Here is a 22,364-nt window from a genome sequence, read left to right as displayed (position 1 = left end):
CCCAACAGCGCCCCCTGGCGAGTTCCTCCGGCGCTGCGCAGTTCTGTAAGTGACTCTAGGCAGGCTGGTGGCGCTGTTCCGTGGGGGGTGGGAGGTGGGCTGGCCCGCCCGTTGCTGTTTATAGGCTTTATAAACGAAATTGCCCTGAATACTCGCAGGCTGGATACGCGGGGGGAAGCTGGTCACTCACGGCCCCCTGCGAGGAGTCTGGGGGGGGGGGTGCAGAGGGCAGCACTGCATAGCGATCCTGTCTAGCATGCAAGAAGCTTCCCACGTTTAACGCCCGGCATCTTCAGGTGCAGCTTTGGCGGCGCGGGGAAGAGAGAGGGGGCGACCGCTTCCTGGAGTCCTGGTTCGCTGCTGCCAGTCAGAGTCTTGACAAGCTAGATGAGCCGGATTAGTGGCCTGGCTGGCTGCAAGGCAGCTTCCTATGTGCATGCAGGCACAGATTTTGAAGGACAGGTGTCAGGACAGAGAACCAGGGAGCAGAGTTATTGGCCCTCCTCTCGGCCAGGTTATTTGATCACCCTTAATTGTCCTTTGAATCGAAAAGGGCAGGCAAGGAGGGCAAGGGATGAATGGTAAAGGGGCACTTGCGTGAAGCGGAAAAGGGAGCGCTTGGGACACCACTGAGAGGAGGAACGAAACATGCTCCCTTCCACTGTTGACGCGATCATTGCGTTCCACTGTTTGCTCACATGTGGCAAAATATTGGGACCTTTTTTATACACAACTGCCCTTTCCACTTTGATTTCCTAAACTATCAGTCTGCCTCCTAGGGTTAATAAACCATGTTAGATCCCAAGAGAATGAGCTCAGCTAAATCCCTGACTCTTTGCTTATCCTTAGACATTTTTGCTGAAAAGTACATTCACTCAAACGCACGAAATGAAAATGCTGCGTTGATTTTGGTCATGCAAGAGGGTATTGCTTGAGGGAATGGATATATAGTTTTAGCTTCCTAATCAGTTGTCTTTTCTGTATTTAAAACAAAAGCATATTTTATGAGCACCCATGGTTAATTTTTATACCTTATGACAACTATATTAATATCCCATAGGCTGTGCCACACTGGAGATTGGATGGGGCAGGGGTCTCCCTCTGTCCAGCCCAAACTATTTCCACCAGCCTCTGTCCATGGAATGAAGCCTGCGTCACTCATCCAGTGCAGAGATCCCTGTTCTGCCTACCAAAAGTGAAGGCTGTGGGCAGAAGAGCTGCCATCACAAAGAGCCTTGCAACACACCGGTACCTCGTGTTAAGAACTTAATTCATTCCGGAGGTCCGTACTTAACCTGAAACTGTTCTTAACCTGAAGCACCACTTTAGCTAATGGGGCCTCCCACTGCTGCTGTGCCGCTAGTGCATGATTTCTGTTCTCATCCTGAAGCAAAGTTCTTAACCTGAGGTACTATTTCTGGGTTAGCGGAGTCTGTAACCTGAAGTGTATGTAACCTGAGGTACCACTGTAGTGGAAATCTGGATTACATCCTCAATGTCTTTTTCACATCTGTGGGCAATACTACCAGGCTGCACACAACCAAGATTGAAAGGGTCGGCATATAGCTTAAAGAACATGGCTGGCAGGCAGTCATTTCCTCCTGCACAACTAGTTTTAGAAGCTAAACACGAGCAAGTCTTCTAGGCCCTCAGAATGAGAAGCACTGCCACTCCAATGGTATGAGCTTCTAGGATTATGCTAAATTATCAGGCACAACACTGCGTTTCTGCCTGTAATTGCTTGCTTAATCGTCAAGAAACCATTAGTTCGCAATCTTGCACCACCAGACAAAAAGCAAATAAAGAGGCAAATGACATGCACAGCTAACATTTCATAAAATTTATTTTCATAAATTCTTAATGTTATCCCGAAAGAAGAGCAGATGGAGTATAATTGCCCCTCCTGATCTGCCTGCACTTCACAGTACACAACCAATACAAAACATCATCTGATAAACACTCCACTGCACATAAATGTCTTACCCCTTATTAAGAGTCAATGACAAGCCTTGGAAAAGGGGTCAAAATGTACTTCAAACTTCTCCAGCATTCCAGAAGGATCAACAGGAAACATGAGGCTGTGGTGTTTTTGTGTGATATATATATAAACACGCTTTAGAACTTTTTTAAATTTCACAAATCTAAAATAGACCGGATACAAGCCTTCAAAATAGCAGAAACTACCGATAAACAAATAATTTACATCTTTTACTTGTATTAATTATCCACCTTTGGAATAAAGTTCCTTTCATCTCTCGAAATACTGCAGTGTTTGGAAACACAGTATTTAACTAGAAGTACATGAAAACATTTTAGAAAGTGTAGGAGCCAAGTTGTGGGATAATTCCTTCACATCAAAATGCTAGTAGGGTAAGCTTTCACATTCCACAGATGACCAGCAACAGAATGTTAGCTTATTTAAAGCTTTGATGCTCAATAGCAAAATTAAGAGACTCCATTTTATGCTATCCAGCCAGTGACAATTGTGAATATCAAAGGACACATCTGTGGCAATTATTGCAGAAAATAGAATTCTAATAGCACAAATGGAGGTTGATGAGCAAGGCTTTCAATCAAAAACGATACGCAAACGGATGGAGTTAAGCCTTTACTGAACAGCCAAGATGACTGCAATATGTAATTAACTGATCTCAGAATAGAATCATAAACACCAGTTCTCTAAAACACCCTTTATACAGGAAACACTGAAACCACAGTGGAATGTAAAAACAAGCTCCAATCTCAGAGCATTCTGCAGATTTCCTAGGTCTTAATAACTTTTTTGATGCTACATCCAAATTACCTCAGAAATTTTAACAACTCCCAATTACTTTTTATTAAATGCTTCTAGCAAACGCAGCAGGTGTAGAAACAGATTGATGATGTCCAAATAGAGGTTGATTGAAGCCAATATGTATTCTTCAGGGGAGAGTTTGTGCATTAGCAGATGAGTGTCGTAGATGATAAATCCACAGAACAGAAGTGCTCCTCCAGCAGCTAGTACTACCTCTAATACTTCACTATAGAAAAAAAGCTGGAACCAAAGAACACAGAGAGAGGTTTTGTGCAAATGTCTTTCATAAAAGCACACCAAAAAATTAGATTTGACCATAATGGAACTATAATTAAAGTTGAATGGTTGTAGTCAATGTAATGCTAAGGAGGTTATTCCATTAGTACAAGCTATTCTGCTTGCCTTACAGAACAATCTGCCCTCCCCTCTCAAGATGTTCTGCAGGTTCTTCTGACCCTCTGGAGCAGATCTGAAGAGCGGGGTGCAGGAGAATGGGTGAAATTCATGTTGTACTAGCAAGCACCATTGCCCTGATTTCTGCTAGTGCAGCGATTTAGTTGAATATGGCCACTAACATATTTTGCTTGCTTACAGAGAAGCTGTATACAGTGGTACCTTGGTTCTCGAACTTAGTTTGTTCCGGAAGTCCATTTGACTCCCAAAACATTCAAAAACCAAGGCACAGCTTCTGATTGGCTGCAGGAGCTTCCTGCACCCAAGCGGAATCCATGTCAGACGTTTGGCTTCCGAAAAATGTTCAAAAGCCGAAACACTTCCAGATTTCCGGCTTTTGAGAGCCTATTTGCTCAACAACTAAGTCGTTCACGAACCAAGGTATGACTGTATGCGCAATATACCATTTTCTGGTCATTCCTGAGTCTTTAGTGCTTGCCACATCTTATCATTGGTAAGGTTGCCATATTTTGAAGAGCCCCCCCCCCCCCCCCAAAAAAAAGAGTACGCTATGGCGACTCTCATTTTAAATACCCCTACTATATGTAGGCTATAGAAGCTGTGATACATTGCTGAGGAGGGCAGGAGAAGAGAAGAGGGAAGTCTATGTCTCATCCAGAAGGTATAGCCAGAGAATTTGGCAAATTTTAAAAATCCACCCAGACAGAAATTTTACCCCTGAAAAAAGAGGGTGTGTCATGGAAAAAGAGGACACACGGCAACCCTAACTTTGGCAGACTTTGTCATGTCTTCTTCTATGACTTTCATTATTTGACAGGAGTTAGGAACCTGTGCCTCCAGATGCAGTACAGCAACTCCCATCATCTCCAACTACTGGCCATGCTGGTTGGGGTGGATGGGAGTTGGAGGCCAGCAACACATGGAGGACCACATATTCCTTCCTCCTGCTGCTGTAGAACTGCTCTTTTGAGATGATAAAACTGAATTCGCTTCAGAATAGCCAGACAGGGATCTCTGGTCCCAATCCCTACATAGCTGTTAAGATTGTTGATTGGCTATTATTATTATTATTATATCTATTTTCTTGAACACATTGCTATCCTGAAAGGTTTTGGCAAGGGCTGGGCATTTTGCGTCTGCGTTATTCTGAAAAGATGTTTTGAACTGCATTCTTCAAAACATTTGAGTTCTACCATCTGTGTCTCTTACGTTAGTTCTCTAAAAAAAGATCTCCCACACTATAGTCGCAGATCTTGGGATTTTCTCATTAAATGCTTTATTTGGCAATTTATACTGATGCCGTTTTTACTTTTGTCAAGATGGAAACATCTAAGCTCTTTAAATTGTATTAACATGTCCACAGCACAACACACAGACCAAGTGATGTGCACTGCTTTTTCCTACTTTGTATTCAAATCATGGAATTGTAGAATTGGAAGAGACCCCAAGGATCATCTTTTCCAACCCCCTGCAATGCAGGAATTTGGCCCACGGCTGTCCCTGGTGGGCTTGATCCACCAGCCTTCTGATTAACAACCTGATGCACCACAGAGGTCTTATGGTGGCTTCAAAAGAAAACAGATTAAAATACTGGAGTAAAACGCTAAGTAATTCTGTTGCAACCCCATGCAAGTTTACTCAGAACTTAGCCCCATTATGCTCAAGGAGGCTTAATACCCAGTTAAGTGTGTATAGGACTGCATCCTTGATTTATGTTACATGTTACAAAAACATGCCTAGAAGCACACTGCAAATGAACTGTGGTTTTGTACCTGATCTTGGTGGAATGAGTTTACACTCGGTCAGTTCAGTCATCATTCAAAAATTTAGAAATCGTATTTTTAACTGGGCTTGCAAACCGTGGTTTAAGTATTGTTGAGCTTAAGACAAATCCAATACAGTAGAAGTCCAGTTTTAAAACATTTAAACTGTAACCACTGAACTAAGTATATTTTTTAGTTTAAAAACTGTATTAAACTTCCTACGTCACCCATTTCAAACTGAGGAATAACAATACATGTTACAGTGAACTCCTTTACTACTACAAGGAGCCCCTGAGTCATAAGGACCTCAAATTAGATGGGGGGCACAGCCTCCCCCCTTTTAAATTATCCAGTGATGTTTTCAATAACAACAACAAGGTGTGACCTCTTACCCTTAGAAAGCTTGATAGAAGAAGAATCCATAAGCAAGCAAACAGCCTGTGAACACACATTAATAGGTTAGTGACTTTCTTCTTAAACTACGCTTTCATCTTAGTTACATACACGCCTATTATAGAACATACATTCGCATTGTGATACTCGCTATCACCGTTTCAGTCATGACAAGTCACACTGACAACCCCCCCCCCCCCCGGATTTTACTTTGTGCACACACTTTATCAATTCAGCTGCCCCGTGTTTTTCCAACAGCAACTCTCTACAGAAATGGCCACCACTGTATATTAAGTGACACAGTCATTTGTTCACCTCTATGAGTAAGCAAATGTTGCTGTTTTTTGCAGGGTGGTTATAGAAACTCCCCCAATTTTTGCCACTATATCCTCTTATACATGGATGTATATATACTGTGTGTGTGTGTTTGTGTGTGTGTATAGGAAAGTAACTTACCCTGCTCCAACTTTGCTGAAATCTCTTTTGGACTGCAAAGTGTACAAAGTGAGAGCAAAAAAGACAGCCGTTGTTAAGATAAAGGCTTGCAGAACAACAGATACTTCATAGAAAGTCACTATGGGGAGAAACAAGGAAAGGTAAATTAAAATCTTTATCGAACATTTGGCATTGTTACCTCAAACTAAATCAATGCAGGCATCGTGCTCACATTAAGAAAAAAAATTATCAGCTCCATTTGACAACAGCTAAGCATACCTATATTCCAGGCAATGAGACACCTATGATTACAGTGCTAATCCCAAGAATAAGCTTGCTAATTTCTATAGAATATAATGAAAGAATAATAGGCAGACGTCCATGCTTCTAGGGTACAGTCTCTGTTCTTTTAATTATACTTTGCAATTCTCTATTTTTTCTTGTTCATTTTTGGTTGGAAGAGAATGTATAACAGGAGAGACATCAAATCTGGCTTCTGTACTGTCAATCACCTTTCAGCAAGCAGTAACAAATCATAAAATAGGGTTTCTTCCTTTCTATTTCTATCTATATGATAAGGGTGAATGCATACCTGTAATAGCAACAGTCAGTGCTTCAAGAAGGGTCTGCGAAAAATAAAATGAAAGAATTATCATCTAAAGCCAACATTAAGGCAGCTCCACTCAGCAATCTCAAGCCAAAGGGTACCCTGTGTACGGCAGCACTCTAGCAGACACTGAAGAAATTGGAATGGTCAGCTTGTGCAGCAACAGAGTCATTAGACTGGGTTCTATGCATGTCAGTCGAGTAATATGTTTAGTTCAAAATAAACCTATTTGGATTAAGGAAAAGTGGCATGCCTTTATATACCTTCCACTTCCTAGAGATCGCACCAACCACCACAGAAGCAGACAGTGCTTTATAAGCAATTGGGCACTGAACACTAGCTGTGTTAAAAGCATTTGTGTGAGCACATACAGGGTTAAAGTAGGAACAGGGCCGGGCACTGGCGCTGCCCATTGGATTTGGGGGCAATTACTACAAAGGCGTAAAGAAAGTTTTAAAGCATGCTCCATCGAACAGACTTGGAAAACTTGAAGAAGAACCATGTTTTATCAGGGTTTCAAATTATGGGGAGAATATCTAAGTGCATTCAATTGAACATACTTAAAAACCCTCCAGCCTTCATGCTCATTGGACAAAGTTTTGAAGGGGCCCTTTAGGGCAGAACTGGGGGGCACACAAGCGGAGGGGGGGATGGAGAAGTTGCATTGCACAAGGAGAACTCCATTGTTAGATGCAACCCACTGTCTTCCTGAATTCACACTATTGCACTTTTCTGAGCACACAGAGGAAAGTGAGTGTACGTCAATTTTCAGAAGATACAGTGCGTATTTTACAGACCTACTTCACTCTTTGAAAAGCAATCTTAACAGAAAGGCTACTAGGAGAACAAATTATCTGCAACTTTTAAAAAAGTCTCCACAAAGCAGTAAGGAAGAAAGTGAGCTTTGGAAATACTTACAAAGCCAAAGAGAAGATATAAATTAAGGGGATGCTGATGTCTGTACAAAGTTAATGCCACAATCACAACCAGGGAACCAAGCATGGATACCAGAAGTACAGCTGGGCTGTGAGATTTAACAGAGAACACAGTCATCATTTATTTGCTGGATTTTTTAGCTCCTTTTGTTTTAATGTTAAAAAAAAAAAGTAGACATGGAGACATGGATACATGTCTTTAAAAATTTAATATATCTGCAATGAAGGTCAGACACCTCTCTTCTGGTTGTATGAAATTAAGACATCTATAGTTACAAAGTCACCAATATTTCAAGCGTATGAAACCCTCAAATAAATAGTCATGCTCTTGGTAGCAATTTATTTCTGTATAAATTCTATGACAGAAAGTAGATGAGCTTCATTCAGGAACACATCTGAGGGGAAGAAAAATATCATCTCTCTCCGCCTTAGTCCTCCATCTACAATATGGTAACAATAAAGGGTTGTATTAAGGGTGACCAAGGTAATGCAACCTGCTTTGAACAATTTAACACACCTATATAAATGCTGCTTATTATGCTTAGCAGTAGCACAGCTACATCCACCAGTTGTACTGTTGTCATCTTTTATTGACCCTGCTCAAGTGCCTTTAACAAGCATCATTACATACACGAAATACAGAGATCCGCCCACCCCTGAGTTACAGCAGACTTATTGGTGTAGTTGTTACATTTTCTAAAAAAATGGCAGGTTGATGGGAATTATTTTTGGGTCAGGGAGAGGTGTATCGGTGTTGTTTTAATTTTTCTCTTCTAGTTAGTGGATACTAGTATTGTTTTGCTTATTCTTCACATACTGCTAATGTTTTTCTATTTCTATTATGGGAAGGAGCTGGTGTTTTGTTTTCCCAATATGTTGCATGCAATAGTATTGAGTTATATGACCTCTCCCCCTTTCTATGGTATAATGTATTTATTCAAAAAAAAATTCAATGCAAGTCGCTAGGAGACCCTTCGGACTAAGATGTTTAATAATAAATAAATCATTGTTATCTCACAGTAGCAAGCAACATACAGAAGAGAACCATGCTTGAGAACCAATGACGCCAGCAAAATTCCCTGAAACCTATTATTACATCAAACAGTATCCTGTCTAAAATTTATTATACATTGAAATGTGGGGGAAATACTGTGCAACTGTATTCATCAAAAGGGTCTACCTTTCATGCACAAATGTCCGAATTGTCTCAGAGTACAGAAAAGCTGCAGAGGTCACCGTAGTCAAGAAAATTTGAACTGAAAGAATGCTGTAGACTTTGCGCAGAAATGCTAAGAGATGGGAAATAAGACAGCATATTAACATAGTTTAATTCTTGCTTTCTTGCTTTACCTTGAATCAGAGGATTAATAAAAAACTAGTGCATCTTTTTAATGAAGCATAGAAACAGAAACAAAAAATAGTGTAATAGTGAATAAATTGTACTCATTAGAATGAACAAGTGGTTCCTCAAAGGGCAGCAATAGGTTAACATCCTGTTTGTTTAGTAGCATTTGCAAAGTTATGCATCAGGGAATAAAATGAGTAGCCCAAGTAAGCACTGAACTGTGCAAACAAGACAATGGACGGTATATGAAACCAAATCAAGAGGATATGTTTGCCTGAAATGTTTGTTGCTGGCCAATGAATTATTACAGCATTCTCCTTCCGCCTTCCACCCATACATTCACAGTGGGCACTCACATTGCTACAGAGCAAATAATACCTGTACAAAGACCATTACTGGATTTGCAGCTCATTCAAAGATGTAACAATTTCTTGCAGAGTCAACATCATTTTTACTAGTCCTACTCCTGCAATTTTAGCAGCATCTGGAAACACATTTTCTTAAAGCAGATGCAGCTTTCCCCACCCTTTTCACCAATGACAACAAAAATAAGTTGTCAGCAGTATGCTGATAACACTCAGCTCTATTTCTCCTTTACATCTGCAGGTGAGGCAGTGGAAGTGCTGGACTGCTGTCTTCCCTCGATAATGGACTGGATGAGAGCCAACAAACAGACTCAATCCAGGTAAGGTTGAGGCACTGTTAGTGGGTGGTTCCCTAGACCGGATGGCTAGGTTACCTGCTCTTGATGGGGTTACATTTCCTCTGAAGGAGCAGGTTCATAGCTTGGGGGTACTCCTGGATCCTTTGCTGTCACTCAAGGCTCAGATGGCCTCAGCTTCGGTTGGTGGCCCAGCTATGCCCTTATCTGGATAAGGATAGCCTAACTACTGTCATCTATACCCTGGTAACCTCAAGGTTAGATTACTGCAATGCGTTACACATATGGCTGCCTCTGAAGATGGTTTGGAAACTTCAGTTAGTGCAGAAGTCAGCGGCCAGGTTGTTCACTGGGGCAAGATGGTTTGAGCATATTAAACTGATCCTGGTCTGACTGCACTGGCTACCAATTAGTTTCCAGGCCCAATTCAAAGTACTGGTTTTGACCTATAAAGCCTTAAACGACTCAGGACCGCCTCCTTCCATATGAACCTACCCAGACCCAGAGATCATCTTCTGAGGCTCTTCTTCGTGTGCCTCCTCCTCGAGAGGTTCGGAAGGTGGCAACATGAGAACAGGCCTTCTCTGCAGTGGCTCCCTGTCTGTGGAATGCTCTCCCCAGGGAGGTCCGCCTGGTGCCTTCATTACACACCTTTAGGCGCCAGGCAAAAACATTCCTCTTTAACCAGGTCTTTGGTTGACTGCCATTCAATGCTCTTTTAAAATGGGTGGGTGGGGGACAGTGGTTATTGGGTTGCTTCTGTTTTTATTTTCATTATATATTTTGTGATTTCAGTTTGATCCTGTGAACCCCAATAATCTGCAATTTGGAGACAGTAGGATGGTTTATCCTTTGCCACCTAATTAATAAGGATTATCAGCACACGGGATGTGCGTGTGAGAGAGAGACAAAAAGACAGACTCAAATATTTTTTCTCTGCCTTTTTAACTTTGTTTTTTTTTAAAGTGTCTTTTTATCTTTGCTTCTACCTTAGTGTGTGTGTCAGGGCGATGCTGCCAAAGCCCTGTCTGGAAGCTAGTGTGGTGCAGTGGTTATTATTATTATTTACTGAATTTATATACCACCCTATACTCTGAGGTCTCAGGGCGGTTCACAGAACAAAATCGAAATACAAAACCACAGGATATATAATCAAAATAAAAACAACAACACAATAACACCCCCCAACCCCACATTTTAAAAGGGAATAGGATGTCAATCAAGTCAACCAAAGGCCTGGTTAGAAAAGAGCAGGTTTTTTTCCCTGGCACCTAAAGGTGTATTATGAAGGTTAGTGTCGGACTAAAACCTCGCTTCTCAGCCTCACCCTACCTGGCAGGGTTGCTGTAGGGATTACATGGGGGAGAAGAACCATGTTGACACCTTGGGAGAAAAGGGGTGGGATAGAAAACGAAATTAAAAGCACCGCGGCGATGACGCCTTCTTTCTCTGGTTTCATCCTGCGCCCTTAAAAGCTGCGACAGGCTCGGCTCCAGGAAGCAAAGGGGTCGGATCCTGACCCTTCAAAACCAGAGGAGGGGGACCGGACTAGTTAGCAGGGCGATGCCTGGAGAGGGAGCGGGGCAGAGCCCTAGAGGCAAAGGAGCAGGACACCGCCCCCCCTTTTTTTCCTTTTTTACCCATGCGGATGTGGACGCTGGCAGTGGCCACATTCGTGCCGTAGTTGAAATCGTCCTCGATGGACGTCCTCGGGTAGGAGGAAGGGCTCTCCGCGGCCATCATCGCGGCGGCGGTTTCGGCTCAGTACTGGGAAAGCACCAACTGCGCACCAGCCCCAACGACCCGCCTCCTCGCTCTCTCCTCAGGCCCTTATCCGGGTGACGCAAGCTCGTCGCTCGCGGAGCGCGTCGATCGCTTCTTCCAGCGATTCGCTCGGCCTTCCCCCGGTTTAAGGCTCGCTGGCGCTTCTCTCTCCCCTCCCCCCACCTAGCTGCGTCGGAACGTTCGTCGCGACGTATGGTTGGTGGGCGTGGCTAAGGCTTCGGAATAGGCTTTGTCTTCAGGGCTCGTTCAGTTCTTCTCTTCCTCCCTCCAGTTCCAAATCAGCTGCTGGAAGTTGTGGCTGTTCCCAGACCTCGATCTTACAGAGAAAGACTTTTTTAAAAATAAAAAAATATATATTCTGCAGAGAAGGGCGTTTGAAACTGTTAATCTCAGGGCCATGGGTTCAGCTCCCTCCAAGTGTCCCTGTTTTCCAGGGAAAGTCCCTGATTTTTGAGAAGCTAACCCAGTTTCTGATTTGCACCCGGAATGTCCCGCTTTTACTTGTTGTTTAGTCGTGTCCGACTCTTCGTGACCCCATGGACCAGAGCACGCCAGGCACTCCTGTCTTCCACTGCCTCCCGCAGTTTGGTCAAACTGGTTCAAGAACACTGTCCAAGGATCTCGTCCTCTGTTGTCCCCTTCTCCTTGTGCCCTCCATCTTTCCCAACATCAGGGTCTTTTCCAGGGAGTCTTCTCTTCTCATGAGGTGGCCAAAGTATTGGAGCCTCAGCTTCACAATCTGTCCTTCCAGTGAGCACTCAGGGCTGATTTCCTTAAGAATGGAGAGGTTTGATCTTCTTGCAGTCCATGGGACTCTCAAGAGTCTCCTCCAACACCATAAGTCAAAAGCATCAATTCTTCGGCGATCAGCCTTCTTTATGTTCCAGCTCTCACTTCCATACATCACTACTGGGAAAACTATAGCTTTAACTATACGGACCTTTGTTGGCAAGGTGATGTCTCTGCTTTTTAAGATGCTGTCTAGGTTTGTCATTGCTTTCCTCCCAAGAAGCAGGCGTCTTTTAATTTCGTGGCTGCTGTCACCATCTGCAGTGATCATGGAGCCCAAGAAAGTAAAATCTCTCAGTGCCTCCATTTCTTCCCCTTCTATTTGCCAGGAGGTGATGGGCCCAGTGGCCATGATCTTTGTTTTTTTGATGTTGAGCTTCGGACCATATTTTGCGACGTCCCTATTTTCCTGGAAGCATCTGGAATAGGGTGTCCCTATTTTCATTGGAGAAATGTTGGAGGGTATGGAGTTATCCAACCCCCAAGCCATGTGAAGGCAATCCTGTATAGGGAAAGCTTTTATTTTTAAAAAGTTTAATGTTTTATTATGCATTTACTTATGTTGGAAGCTACCCAGAGTGGCTAGGGCAACCCAGTAAAGTTGTGTGGGGTATAAATAGTAAAATTGGAATGGGACGTCCCTATTTTCATCGGAGAAATGTTGGAGGGTATGTGGGTTTGAGCCCCCATGTTGGGCAAAGCATTCCTGTACTGCGGGGGTTGGACTAGATGACTGTCCTGGCCCCCTTCCAATTCTACAATATGGTTTTCTAAGATGCTCATGGGTAATAGATGGGAGTCGTAGCATCTAAATGGGAAAATGGCACTGACTGTGTTTCCCTACAGAGGAAGGAGGAAAAGAACGGAAGGGGCTTGGTTTTGCTGGCTGCTTTTAGCCACCAGTACAGTTCTCATGGGGCTGCCTTAAAAAAGAGTGTGGAAATTCAAAGTGGAACAAAATGTGGCAGCTTAACTCTTGGTCAGAAGAACAGGGGATATCTATGTTGTAGCAGTTTGCAATAGTTGCCAATGTGTTTCTAAGCCCAATTTAAAGTGCTGGTGATGGTCTTTAAAGGACTGAATGACTTGGGACTGACTTGCCAAAAGGTTCATCTGCTCATATCTTAGCACACCCTCCAACATTTCTCTGATGAAAATAGGGAGTTAATAATAATAATAATAATAATAATAATAATAATAATAATAGGATTTGTCTGGTACCACCATGTCAAGAGTGCCTAATGTTACATAGCTATTGGTGCAGCTATGGGCTTGTCCACACCAGAGTTTAATGTGCATTCACCTCATCCATGTGACGTCCACCTCAGACTGAAGGTCTTCCACTCTGTGAATCTGGATTTCCCCAGTCTGAGGATAATCTGATAATGGTCAGGAAAATATGACTCCACATTAGTCTACTTGGAAAGGGGACCTGTTGAATCAAACTGTTCCCTGTAGGTGAATCAAACTTCTACAGTACTCCCCTTTCCATGCTCCTGACTTCCTCTTAATCATAGAATCATAGAGTTGGAAGAGACCACAAGGGCCATCGAGTCCAACCCCCTGCCAAGCAGGAAACACCATCAGAGCACTCCTGACATATGGTTGTCAAGCCTCTGCTTAAAGACCTCCAAAGAAGGAGACTCCACCACACTCCTTGGCAGCAAATTCCACTGTCGAACAGCTCTCACTGTCAGGAAGTTCTTCCTAATGTTTAGGTGGAATCTTCTTTCTTGTAGTTTGGATCCATTGCTCCGTGTCCGCTTCTCTGGAGCAGCAGAAAACAACCTTTCTCCCTCCTCTATGTGACATCCTTTTATATATTTGAACATGGCTATCATATCACCCCTTAACCTCCTCTTCTCCAGGCTAAACATGCCCAGCTCCCTTAGCCGTTCCTCATAAGGCATCGTTTCCAGGCCTTTGACCATTTTGGTTGCCCTCCTCTGGACACGTTCCAGTTTGTCAGTGTCCTTCTTGAACTGTGGTGCCCAGAACTGGACACAGTACTCCAGGTGAGGTCTGACCAGAGCAGAATACAGCGGCACTATTACTTCCCTTGATCTAGATGCCATACTCCTATTGTTGCAGCCCAGAATTGCTTTGGCTTTTTTAGCTGCCACGTCACACTGTTGGCTCATGTCAAGTTTGTGGTCAACCAAGACTCCTAGATCCTTTTCACATGTACTGCTCTCAAGCCAGGTGTCACCCATCTTGTATTTGTGCCTCTCATTTTTTTTGCCCAAGTGCAATACTTTACATTTCTCCCTGTTAAAATTCATCTTGTTTGTTTTGGCCCAGTTCTCTAATCTGTTTGGAACCATCAGTTCTTTTCCAGAAGCTCCAGAAAGCAGTCATGTATTTTAAAGAATTTTTACACTGTGTTCTGATAAGAGTGCTTCTCTTGAGAATAATGAGGATAGCAGCAAAGACCAGCGACAAACTGAGGCTTGTTAGCTAGATTCCCACACTTCTCTTTATCATAAAGGTAAAGGTAAAGGTACCCCTGCCCGTATGGGCCAGTCTTGACAGACTCTGGGGTTGTGCGCCCATCTCACTTAAGAGGCCAGGGGCCAGCGCTGTCCGGAGACACTTCCGGGTCACGTGGCCAGCGTGACAAAGCTGCATCTGGCGAGCCAGAGCTGCACACAGAAACGCCGTTTACCTTCCCGCTGGTAAGCGGTCCCTATTTATCTACTTGCACCCGGAGGTGCTTTCGAACTGCTAGGTTGGCAGGCGCTGGGACCGAGCAGCGGGAGCGCACCCCGCCGCAGGGATTCGAACCGCCGACCTTTCGATCGGCAAGTCCTAGGCGCTGAGGCTTTAACCCACAGCGCCACCTGCGTCCCACTTCTCTTTATCATACATCCAGACAAATGAAGTATTATCATAGTTCAAAGTCACATTCCAGTCAGGGAAAACCATCAAGGAAGCTGCAAAGTAGGGTTGATGTGGGGCATGGCCTGAAAAGAGGGTGTGGCTGGAGCGAGTGCTGAGGACCAGACAGAGTAATTTGAAGGGTCGTAACTGGTCCCTGGATCTGAGATTCTCCACGTCAGTCTAGAGGGTAGATGTTTCTTATACATGAGTTTAATGCTTGCTTGCTTGCTAATTCTCCACCCTGCCTTATTACCGGCCTATTGTTGTTGAGTTTCTTCTAGATAAATCCCTACAGGGAAAAATGCATGTATACTCAGCATCTTGCAAGATAAGGGCAAATGCATTTATATAGATATAGGCATTTGACTGTACCATTGAAATTGTGGTATTCTCTTAGCAATCACACACTAAGCATGAAACATCTGATTAAAACAGCTACTTAGCTTCAGACTAAACATTGTTTTTCAGATAAAACAAAAATAAATATGACCAGATCAGATATTAATGGACCAGAAATTGTGCTTTAATTCATTGGTGCACTTGCAAAATGACATAAAATCCTCGCTAGTGAATACTTCCACCATATATTTAGAAGTTTTTGTGCTTGAACAGTGCCTTTAAAATATTTTGAAAGCTTTTAATTGTTATGAACTAGTAATCACATATTTTAACTCTAACATAAAATATGCATTAAAGTATAAATATATTTAAAAACTACACTGTTTAGAGTAGTAATCAAAACCTGAATGCAAATGTTGTTAAATACAAATCTTAGCAAGTAATTATTCAACATAACAGGCATAATTTATTCTGCCTCCAATAAGACAGAGGTGTAGACAAAAAAGGCCATAAACAAACTGCATTTAAACAAAAACAACTATGTTCTATTCCTTCATAAGTGTTCCAGAAATCTTGTAGACAACATGACACATAAAGGGTATTAGCTTAACATTGCATTTCAGTTTACCTTAATTATCTAGCACCTGCAAATTGTTCAACAGAATATACATTTTGATTACAGTAGTACACTAGATACTAATTATCTAAACAGCAGCCAATTTCCTTCATCCTTCTATTGTTTAGCAGGCCAGTGTGTACTTTTCTGCAAAATGGATGATAATTTTTACCTGCCTTAAACACACCTAAACAGCCATATCTAGCAAGAGATCGTCCCTTGCCATGATGTTTCCCAATATCTGGCTATTATGAATTCATCCTAGACAATGGACACCCATGCACACACCCTAGTCACTGAACCCCTAAATAAACCCCAAGGCAGCAACTATTGGGTGCAAGCCGCTGAAAATGAGGTGTGCTGAAATTACACTGAAATCAATGAAACCTTGAAATACACAGTGTGCTCGTTCAGATCGAAACCCTTCTGCGTTTAGTAGGATACTCCCAAGTGTGTAGGATTGCAGCTTCTTTAGTGCCCTTGATTTAGTTGGGACTTAAGCGTGCCTAATTTTCACCAAGTATTGCAGAACAGTGTCCAATGTATGTCCATGCACTGAAGCACTGAGTTTAACAAAACACAAAAGTAAACAATCAAATTATTGCAGGACTCAGCTCCACATTTGGTAAAATAGGCTGAAGTGTATAATGCACAGTAAATCTTAGCCATTAGATTAGAATATAACTGATCATCTTCTTCAATCAAGTCAAGGCATAAGTCATGCAGATTCTCCCTCCCTCTCTCCCTCCCTCCCTCCCTCCCTCTCTCTCTCTCTCTCTCTCTCTCTCTCTCACTCTCTCTCTCTCACACACACACACACAATCACTAACAGAAGTGGATTATAACTGGGAGTCATGTACAATATAAATAGTCTTGGAAACATGAGGAGGAGGAAAACCAGTGTGCTTGGAATGTGGCTGCGGCTCTGACCATAGGAATATGCTTTGAATCTTCAATCATTGCTTTATGACCCATCAAAACTTCCATTACTGCCTAGCAAAAGGGCACATTAAAATTAGACTACTTTTTTTTAACAAGCATAAAATATTAATGATGCATGAATAAGAAACTATTTCTATTAACTATATGACAATGAGTTCATTTTTAAGCAAATTACCTTGTGCTTTATTTCATTTAAGTCATTGTTGAGTACTTTAACATGAAGCTAAATAAGCTGATAAATGAAAGCCTGTTTTTGTTAAGATGAACAAATGCCTGATAATAGTAGTAGTAGTAAAAAAGAAGAAGAAAATGGCTTACTGTGCTTTGATATGAATATCTACCATTTACAGTGGTCTTGCTTATTTGCATTGCATAGCTCGGAGGCAGCACACTAGGATGTCTAATATAACTGAGGGAACAAGCAGTCCTATGGCCAGTAATCCTCCGGTTCTGAGATTCGCCTCTTCAGTCTTTGCATCCAAGCTACCCCCATCTCACAAGGGAAGATGGAAAACACAGGAAAAGTGTTGCAGGAGACAGTGGGGGCATTCCTCATTTGACCCCGATCCCTCCTATTCAAGTCCATGGGAGAGGAGTAATTTTTTGCTTGATTGTTCTTTGGTGTAGATTGCCCAGGTATTCATGGCTGTGTCCATGCAACCAAGTGGGCAGTTAGCAGGTGTGCTCCTCCCCTGTGCCACCCCTGTTCTGCCCACAAAACACCTTGTTCTTGGTTGCTCTGCAGCTGGGACTTAGTGGAGCCTTCCAGGCAGCAGTGCCTTAGGGACATAGGAGGTTGGATGGATAGATGGACAGCAGTGGCTTTCCAGGGTTTCAGGTAGGGGGCATTCCCATCCCTAGGGACGTTAGGGATTGAACCTGGGCCCATCTGCATGCAAAGCAGATTCCCTACCACTCAGCTATGGTCCTTCCCTGCAGCTTCAAGCCTTCCAGGGCTGTACAGGTTGGCAACAGACATCTTTTCCCACTCTTAGCTCCATCTCTGCTGGCACTTCCATCATTTCCAAGGACTACTCGGCTAATGTATCCAAAGGATAGGATTGCACCCTAGGTCTGCTTTTTAAAACACACGTTTACATGTGAATCGCATTTCAAAAAACTAGACAATGTCCATTCCCATTCCTCATTTTGTTCAATCAGGAGCAATTTCACTATTTTTGAGCCTAGTTCAGCACTGGGCTAGAACAGAAAACATTGATGAGAGTGCCCTACTTCTACCACATCTCAAGGGAGTTGTGTGTATTGAGCTATTTTGCTTCATTTTCCCTCCCAAAAGAACTTCCTTTTAGGGAAAGCTTTTGTTATCTAGGCTAGAACCTCATCAAACACAGCTCTGCATATGAAATAAGGGTACACTGTACACTAAATATCTCAATGCAACACATACTAGAACTCAAAATAATGTGAGCTTAAAGAATACACACACACACACACACACACACACACATATATATATATATATATATATATATGGTCTCAGATGAATCTTGAAGAGATATATACAATCTTACACATTACTATTCAATGTCACCGGGTTCAGGAGTTCAACTGTAATGTACTGAAAACCAGAGCGCTGATTCTCTGTGTTAAACCTTGTAGTTGAGAAACTGTACAAGGAGGAACTGACAATGAGACATCCGGAAAAAATCTACATAATACTCTATCTTATGTAGTTTGTACAAAAATTAAAACAAAAAATAGGCTATATTGAAGATTGGCTTGAACCCTTGCAATAGTGATGGAAAGAAGTCTACATTAAATGAGTGAAAATGAATGTCAGCCTAGTAACAGAGATATTCAAATATGGAATACAGTTTCTTGAAAAAAAGGAAGATCCCAGCTGTTCAGCACATTTCACCCCACATTTCAGTTGCATAGCTAAGCACATGCTTAACTCTCTGCAATTTTGGCTGGATGACACCCACTGCTGGGAAGCGACAACTTGAAATCCAGCTGTAAAAAGTCCCTTTTTATGAAAGGAAAATGAATAATTTTTGTACATAAAATACTAGGCTATCCTCCACTTAAAATTATTAGAACGCCAATCAATCAATATAATTGTAACATTTTAGTTGACATTTTTGTCATACCCCTTGAGTGCCCAGTAGAGATGATTAACCAATCCTTCGCCGTAATATTAATTTGTTGCAAATGTACAACATGACCTAGTGTTTCGAAATGATTGCTAAACATCTGTGAAAGACTATATTTTTTAACTGAATAAATGATCACAGCTGGAAGGCTGCAGTAATTACCAATGACCTTCATGGAAAGATATTCATGGGCCAACTTAATATTCAGATGTCTGCATAAGTTTCTCACGGAGTCATATATATATATATCCTTCGCTGTCATGCTTATTCCCTTCCTCAGTTATTAAACGAGTTTTTGTTTTATTTATTATATTTATTGATCACTTTTTACAAGCAAAAAAAATTTCTCAAAGCAACATACAAGAAGATTGCAAAGATGCCATAAAATAAAACGAGCTAGGAGATGAACACTATAACTAGGTAACAGTAGAACTGGACTGAATTGTATGGAAAACCAGCCCTGTTGTGTCTGGGAGTTCTGGACTTCTGGACTTCTTCCCTGAAGTCCTGCTTTGGCAGCACCACAGCAGTAGTAATGAGATATGCAGCTGGATAAGCAAAGGTGGGCTCTGTCCCCAGGTGGGGGTGGGAGATTCCTGGATACAATTCTGGAGAGATACTGCCCATCAGTACCATATAGACAATACTGAGATAGGTGGACCAAATGGTCCAATCTAGTCCCCCCAAAACTGCTGACTAAGGAAAATAGGAAATTGCACCTCTGGGTTATTAATATTTTAGGAGATATTGTTTTGGCTCCCCCAGGCCACTAGGACCTCAAGGGCATCCCTTGGGCATTAAAGGGTTCAGATTCAGCATCTATAGGTGATTAGCGCATAAACCTTCAAAGGCATAGAACAAAGCATCTTGTACAGCTAGCGGCAAGATGATTTTGAGTTCTCTGGCCTCTTGAATTATTGGCACGAGGTGGGACTTGATTAAGACTAATAAAGCAACCCAGCAGGCGTTTGGAATAAGGCTGGCACCTTCCGATGGGGAAATAAGAAATCATTTCGAGCACATTTTGTCTTGCGCCTATGAAATTAAACAAGCATTTTGGAGTGCATGTCTGCTCCTTTCAAACCTATAACATCAATTCCCTGACCTCTAACTTTACAGCTACTAGATTTATCTTCTGCGCCAGCCCCAAAGCTATCATTCTGGGGAGTTATTTTGAGAGGTCTCTGCCACGATGATGAGCTAATATAAGTGTCAAGGGGGATGAGACATGTGCACATCTTTACCAGCACATTTGAGATAAAGCAATGCTCCTGGATTTATGAGGTAGGAATATTATTTCCCATAAATTAAAGAATGATTTAATTTAACGTTATTATCTCAAGTTTATGAATGATCATCTCATAAACTAATGAATCACCATTTGCCACACCGCCTAGCACTGAATTTGATGTGTTTGGGTGAAATGAAAGCTTAATGTTGAAGTTGTGGGACCTGGCTGGTGGTGATCTGTTACTAGATGATCCGTCAAACTCTGCAATTCTATGATTCTTTTCTGACAGGTCCAAAATGGTGAAGATTGTATGAAAATAGTTCCTGCAAAGAAGCAGGCTTTGTTATATTCACCTTTTGATGTTTGCTCAGTGGTGTCTTTGCCCATTTGCAATAGGTATTTTTGCTAGGTTCTTTCCACCTCGGAAAGAACTCATAATTTTGCATGCTATCCTATTCTCTTGGTAAGTGTAATGCTTACCTTACATTTGCATGGAACATGGCTTCCGATGAAGTTATTTGCCAGCTTCTGCAGCAGCCAGTCAAGTGGAGATGATCAAGCCATCCTTCTTTGCCAAAATACAGGCAAGAAGGGAGGCAGTCATTAGTCTGCCCAGAGTGGCCATATTGTTGTTGTTGTTTAGTTGTGTCCGACTCTTCATGATCCCATGGACCAGAGCATGCCAGGCACTCCTGTCTTTCACTGCCTCCTGCAGTTTGGTCAAATTCATGCTGGTAGCTTCGAGAACACTGTCCAACCATCTCATCCTCTGTCATCCCCTTCTCCTTGTGTCCTCAATCTTTCCCAGCATCAGGGTCTTTTCCAGGGATTCTTCTCTTCTCATGAGGTGGCCAAGTATTGGAGCCTCAGCTTCAGGATCTGTCCTTCCAGTGAGCACTCAGGGCTGATTTCCTTAAGAATGGATAGGCGAATGCTATGGAAACAGAAAGGAAATCAACTATCAATAATGCCAATGTTTTCACAATGCAATACATGCTTACTCAGAAGTAAGCCCCACTCAGTTCAATGGGATTTACTCATAGGTAAGTGTGTCTGAACATAGTTGGGCTTACTTCTGAGTGAACATAAACAGGATAGCACTCTGCACATGGTTTTAGTGCAGGGCCAGAGGAACAAATGTAGCTAGAAGGAGAGCAGCAAATGGGGCCCCTCAAAAAGTCGAGGTGGGTCCAGCAACAGTGCAATTATATGCATGGTTTTTCTGAAATAAGTATTGGTGTCCAGTGATAACTATTATGGTCCTGTCCTTAGTAAACATATTTAGGACTGCAGCTTTATTTAATAGATGGAAGTGTGATGTCGTGCATGTTTACTCAAGAGGTAAGCTCCCTAAATTCAGTGTTAAAAGTAACTCTGTATAGGGCTGTGTAAAAGCAATGCATAACCGTCAACCCAGCATTCATGTCAGGTTGTTTATGGCCAACTCATGCCACTTCTGAGTATCTTAGTTTACAGACTAGCAGTGCAACTCTTCTCGTGCCTGCTCATAAGTCCTATCAAATTCAATGAGGCTTAACGATTGCAGCATTTATTCGTCTTTAAGGTGTCTTTAAGGGATGTGGGTGGCGCTGTGGGTTAAACCATAGAGCCTAGGACTTGTCGATCAGAAGGTCACGGTTCAAATCCCCGCGAAGGGGTGAGCTCCTGCTGCTCGGTCCCTGCTCCTGCCAACCTAGCAGTTTGAAAGCACGTCAAAGTTCAAGTAGATATATAGGTACCGCTCTGGCGGGAAAGTAAATGGCATTTCCATGTGCTGCTCTGTTTCGCCAGAAGCGGCTTAGTCCTGCTGGCCACATGACCCGGAAGCTGTACGCCGGCTCCCTTGGCCAATAAAGCGAGATGAGCACTGCAACCCCAGAATCGGCCACGACTGGACCTAATGGTCAGGGGTCCCTTTACCTTTAAGGTGCCCCAGGCTGGATGCCCAACATTTAAAGCTTTCCCTAAAGAATCCTGGGATCTGTAGTTTAAGCGGGCTAGAAATTGTGGCTCTGCGCGGTGGGAAGGGACTTTGATATAAAGCTCAAGTCCTTTATAAAAGCGCTCCGAACCTAATGAGGCGAGTTGCTTTTGTTGCGAAAGATTGCTAAGCACAACCACCACTCCCAAAACTGAGGCAACTTCCGTGCTTTTCTCACACCAACCGCACTGTTGCTTTGCTAATCTTGATTGCGCAGGCACAATCTCTTGCGCACAGCCGGAAACAGGGCGCTTCTTGCTGTTGTTGTTTTTGGCCCCGCAGGCCGGAAGCGGCGGCACATCTTTACAAGCAGAGCAGCGGCTGCGCGCGGAGGAAGGCG

The 22,364-nt window shown here is 42.7% G+C and overlaps 2 protein-coding genes and 1 long non-coding RNA gene across 3 annotated transcripts in view; 1 reads left to right on the top strand and 2 right to left on the bottom strand.

Moving 5' to 3' along the window:
* Positions 1-1,825: 1,825 nt before the first annotated feature.
* Positions 1,826-11,128, bottom strand: TMBIM4 (transmembrane BAX inhibitor motif containing 4). Its single transcript, XM_083699510.1, has 7 exons — positions 10,988-11,128; positions 8,522-8,630; positions 7,325-7,430; positions 6,392-6,425; positions 5,821-5,938; positions 5,364-5,409; positions 1,826-3,034 (listed from the first exon to the last, which is right to left on the bottom strand). Exons 1-7 carry the CDS (start codon positions 11,088-11,090, stop codon positions 2,828-2,830), a joined length of 723 nt encoding a protein of 240 aa, XP_083555636.1. The 5' UTR covers positions 11,091-11,128; the 3' UTR covers positions 1,826-2,827.
* Positions 11,129-11,253: 125 nt separating this feature from the next.
* HELB (DNA helicase B) overlaps positions 11,254-22,364 on the top strand; it is a 32,713-nt gene continuing 21,602 nt past the window's right edge. The window contains exon 1 of the mRNA XM_083699057.1: positions 11,254-11,327. The gene's annotated coding sequence lies outside the window, so the exon portion shown is untranslated. The remainder of the gene's footprint in view (positions 11,328-22,364) is intronic.
* On the bottom strand, positions 15,307-22,297 carry LOC310825697. Its single transcript, XR_014555456.1, has 2 exons — positions 22,116-22,297; positions 15,307-20,977 (listed from the first exon to the last, which is right to left on the bottom strand). It is a non-coding gene; the product is annotated as an uncharacterized lncRNA (long non-coding RNA).

This window comes from Podarcis gaigeae (assembly GCF_964106915.1).
Source record: "Podarcis gaigeae genome assembly, chromosome: 10".
Lineage (NCBI taxonomy): Eukaryota > Metazoa > Chordata > Lepidosauria > Squamata > Lacertidae > Podarcis > Podarcis gaigeae.
Note: the sequence above shows the minus strand (reverse complement) of the source record. Positions and strands in the feature narration are given on the sequence as shown.